Here is a 4,859-nt window from a genome sequence, read left to right as displayed (position 1 = left end):
ATCATGTATTTATGTATGTATTCTATACGATTCTGATTACACTATAATTATCATTTATTTTCATTTTAGTAATAAAATATTATGTAATATTCTCTTCCTAATATATTTTAAAAAAAATACTCAATATAGTTTATGAGTTAAATTTTTAAATATTTAAGTTTATTTCCAAAATTCTTGTTAAAAAAATAAAGTTGTTAAATAATTAAACTTCAAATAATTATTAGTAAAAAAAATCATTTTAATTTTAAAAAAATAGTTCCTAAAAAGTAAAATTGAGAATATAAAAATATTAAGCTTTAAAAATTATCAAATCGAAAAAAATTAAATTTTAAAACATAGTCACTTAAAGAATAAAATAATTATTTAAATTTAAAAATATTTACATCAAATATATAATTAAAAATAAATATAAAAGCAAATAACATATTATATAATATATATATATATATATAATATATATATATATATATATATATATATATATATATATATATATGGGGTTTGCTAACGCGCCTATGCCTGTTTTTCAGTTGATACATTTTAGCAATATGTACCGGATTTTAGTAGACAAAAATACCCTTATATATATTATTGATTCCAAGTTTTAAGGTTAAGGGTATTTTAATAATTTTCATTCTCAAAACTTAAAAAAAAAAAAGAAACCCCCCAAACCCTTACTCACCTCTCTCATTCCTCTTAATCCTTTCTCTTTCATCTCTCTCACTCCAACCTTTTCTCTGTCATTCCTACTGTAGCCCCAATTGAAAAAAATCAGAAACACATACCAATTCTTTCGGATGTCATTATGCTTGTGAAAATTAGATAAAATTATATACGACAAAAATTATAAAATGAAAACTCATTATAAAGTCATTTTTTTGTAAGAAATTGTTTAACAACTGAGTGTTTCTGTGCCAATTACCAACTCCTCTTATGTCATTATGCTTGTGAAAATTACATAAAATTAGATAAGACAAAAATTATAAAATAAAAACTCATTATAAAATCATTTTTTGTAAGAAATTGTTTAATAGCGAGTATTTCTGATTTTTTTCCAAGTCAATTACCAATACTTTATGCTTGTGAAAATTGGATAAAATTAGATAAGACAAAAATTATAAGATGAAAACTCATTATAAAATCATTTTTTTGTAAGATTGTTTAACAACAAGTGTTTCTAGTTTTTTCAATTGGGGCTACAAAAAATTGGAGTGAGAAAGAGGAAAGAGAAAGGGTTGAGAGGAATGAGAGAGGTGAATAAGGGTTTAGGGGATTCTTTTTTTTTTTAGTTTTGAGAATGAAAATTATTAAAATACCCTTAATCTTAAAACTTGAATCCATGATATATAAGGATATTTTTGTCTATTAAAACCCGGTACACATTGCTAAAATGTACCAACGCCTTAGCAAACCCCTATATATATAATATGTTATAGTTGAGTAAGGAGCATTGGATGAGAGAACTCTATATATAATATGACATCATTTTAATAATGATACATTAACAATATTTTAACATCATCTATGTGTCATTTTGTGATTGGTCATGGTTAGTGTTTATAATTATTATTATTATTGATTGTGGAGTAATTTTGAACCAATCACAAAATGACACGTATTGTCAAAATATCATTTTCCATCTAATATAATATATAGATACCTTAATTATTGAAATCTCTATCACACAACATCTCATAATTTTTATTTTGGGGTACACACTTTATCTAGTACACATGATTTCCAATCAAATTTTTAACAACAATAATTGTTCTTTTTGTCTATTATGATTAGTGTCCCAGAAATTAATAATTTAAATTTATATGATAGAAAATGACTTTTCTTAATCATAAGGAGTTAATTTGCGGCACATTTAAATTTAGCAAGATTAAGAAAACCTTTTCAAGGATTAATATAAGTTTTTATATTATTAAAAAAACTAATTCAAACAAATTAACATCTGAAACAATTTTACATCCTTAGTTAATTAAAAAATATTTTTTAAGAATAAATTGTTAAGTTTGAAATTAACTGCTTCATAAAGATACACAATGCAAATTTTATTAAAATTCTTTAGATTAATAAGTATTAAAATAATTAAGTCTTATTATTAAAATTTTATAAGATATTGTGTATAAGAATATTTGTGGTTCAATGTTTTCTAATCAGACTTTAGAGGACATATTAGTGCCACCGTATAGTGAACCATGCAATAATAAACGTTAATAGGCAAAGTAAAAGAAAAAAAAAACTAAAGGAAAGAAGAACAAATAGCTTAATTCCAGATCTCAGACGGAACTTCTTTCTCTGGTTTTCCAAATCTTATATCTGTTCAAAGTTTTCTCTATCTACCTATTCGTCATACACCACGCCAAATCAATATCGTTCAGGTAATTCTGTTTTTTCTTTTGTTTTTATGCTGAATTTGTTTGTTCCTGGTAAACATTTTTCATTGGGTTTGCGACTTACTAAGCTGGAGCTCAAGACTAAGTTAGACTGGTGGTGATAATCATCCTTTATATGTAATTGGAAAGACACATGTCATGAATTTCAGAAGTTTGTGGGGTTTGGTTGGATATTCTCAAGGTTTTAATTTTAGGGTTTTTTTATGTAAATTTTGGGGTTTTGGAAATTTAAGCTTGGGTGAGATGCCAGTGAAACGTTTTTGAGAATTGTTTTTTTGATCTTGATATATATGAAGTAGGAGGGAGGAAGAAAGATGATGGGGGAGAAGTTTTGTCTGAACGAAGAAGACAAGGGTGTGTTGGAGTCTGTATTGGGTGCAGAGGCTGTTGCGTTTTTCATTTCAGCACTTTCCAATAATGTCTTTTCCAGCGTTGTTGCTCCTTCTGTCGGTGCTGACTCGACCCTCCGTCAGAGGTTGTGCCAGCTTGTTGATGGTTCCAAGTGGAACTATGCAGTGTTCTGGCAAGTTGCTGGCTTGAAATCTGGTGGTTCTGCCTTGATTTGGGGTGACGGGCATTGCAGTGATCCCAAAGGGAAGAGGAGTTCAATGGGGAAGGACGATGAGCAGGAGGTGAGAAAGATGGTGCTGCAGAAGCTTGATGCCTGTTTTGGTGGGTCTGTGTCGAAAGAGGCTAATTATGCAAGACTGGATAGGTTGTCTGATTTGCTCATGTTTTACTTATCCTCAATGTGTTACATATTCGGTTTTGATTCGCCATGTGGTCCTGGGAGTTCATTCAAATCTGGTAAATGGATTTGGACATCTGATGCTGCCGCTTGTTTGAATCAATTAGAATCTAGATCATTTCTAGGGAAAGTGGCTGGTCTTCAAACTGTTGTTTTTGTTCCTCTGAAATCTGGGGTGGTGGAGCTTGGTTCGAATGAAGTGGTGTCCGAAGAACAGGGTTTTGTGGAGATGGTGAAGACAGCATTTGGGGAATCCAGTCCCGGGCAGACTAAGGTGTTTCCGAAGATTTTTGGGCACGAGTTAAGCCTGGGGGATACAAAATCTCAGTCTATAACCATTAGTTTCTCCCCAAAGGTGGAAGATGATCCTGGTTTTACTTCAGACTCTTTTGAAGTTCAAGCACTGGGGTTGAACCATGCGTATGGAAATTCATCCAATGGAACTTTGGGGGACAGTAGTGAAGGGAAGATGTTCCCTCAATTGAATCAAATGATGGGTGGGAATTTTAATGCCCAAGCAAGGGTTCCTTGTCTAGATCTTGGTAATGAAGACACGTCCTCAATTCATGCAGATGAGCGGAAGCCCAGAAAAAGAGGTAGAAAACCTGCCAATGGGAGAGAGGAACCACTGAATCATGTTGAAGCAGAGAGACAGAGACGTGAGAAGCTTAACCAGAGGTTTTATGCCTTAAGAGCTGTTGTCCCCAATATATCTAAAATGGACAAGGCATCTTTGCTTGGTGATGCCATTACCTTCATCACTGATCTCCAGATGAAGATCAAAGTGTTGGAAGCTGAGAAGAACATGATTAACAACAAGGACCAGAAGCTATCCTTGCCAGATATGGATTTTCAGGAAAGAGAGGATGACACAGTTGTGACAGTGAGATGCCCTTTGGATACTCACCCTGTTTCTGATGTAGTTAAAACTTTCAGGGAGCATCAAATTGTGGCTCAAGACACCAATGTTTCTACTACTGATGATAAAATCATTCATACATTCTCCATAAGAACTGAGGGAGGGGAGGCTGCTGCCATACAGTTGAAAGAAAAGCTTGAAGCGGCCCTATCCAAAAATTGACCATGAGATCATATTTATGTAGCATCTCAATGATGCTTTAAGTCTTCTTAGAATTACCCTCAGTTTGTCTGATAGGCTGACATGATTATTCTTAGTGTTATTTGTTACTTGTAATCTGTTTTAAAATGTATTCAGATCATCATCAATAACCTTAATTATGTACCTAAGTAAATTAGTGGTTGAATTTCAGGAGATGGATAATACAAGTTGAACTATATTTTCTATAACCATCAATCTAAGCGAAAAAAATGCCATAACATCGGATCATCATATTTTGTTTTTTGGCTTACTCAACTGGCAAATTCTGGACCATATGAAACATCTTTCTTTTGTTAGTATAATATTATTATTGATAATGTTATTCTTCAAAATACAATAATATATCTTGAAATAAATGACGCATACAATGTTATATTCTTTAATGCCCTTCGGGCTTAAATATTGCTGTGTTTACTGTGCATTCTTCTGCTATTTGCATTACCTATTCTTTGTTGGGCTGCGCCTGACCTCAATCTTCAATTATGCATATATTGCATTATTTTATTTTATGTAGTACGTTTAAGTGGGTATTTATTAAAATAGGTTTGAGTCTTGTAGGAACAAAAGAAAAACTTCTTCAAAGATGAAG

The 4,859-nt window shown here is 31.6% G+C and overlaps 1 protein-coding gene across 2 annotated transcripts; it reads left to right on the top strand.

Moving 5' to 3' along the window:
* The first annotated feature begins 2,214 nt into the window (after positions 1 to 2,214).
* LOC124834286 (transcription factor MTB3) lies at positions 2,215 to 4,458 on the top strand. 2 transcript variants are annotated; one of them, XM_047308950.2, is made up of 2 exons: positions 2,215 to 2,387; positions 2,702 to 4,458. In XM_047308950.2, the coding sequence occupies exon 2, from the start codon at positions 2,717 to 2,719 to the stop codon at positions 4,229 to 4,231; it is 1,515 nt and encodes a 504-aa protein (XP_047164906.1). In that variant the 5' UTR covers positions 2,215 to 2,387; positions 2,702 to 2,716; the 3' UTR covers positions 4,232 to 4,458. The 2 variants fall into 2 exon arrangements, with proteins under 2 accessions (XP_047164906.1, XP_087953517.1); XM_088097391.1 differs by having other exon boundaries at positions 2,699 to 4,458.
* The last annotated feature ends 401 nt before the right edge of the window (positions 4,459 to 4,859 follow it).

The sequence above is a fragment of the Vigna umbellata genome, chromosome 8 (genome assembly GCF_029865625.1).
Source record: "Vigna umbellata cultivar VRB3 chromosome 8, Vumbellata_1.0, whole genome shotgun sequence".
Classification (NCBI taxonomy): domain Eukaryota; kingdom Viridiplantae; phylum Streptophyta; class Magnoliopsida; order Fabales; family Fabaceae; genus Vigna; species Vigna umbellata.
The sequence above is the reverse complement of the archived record's forward strand: the minus strand, read 5'-3'. Positions and strand labels throughout refer to the sequence as shown.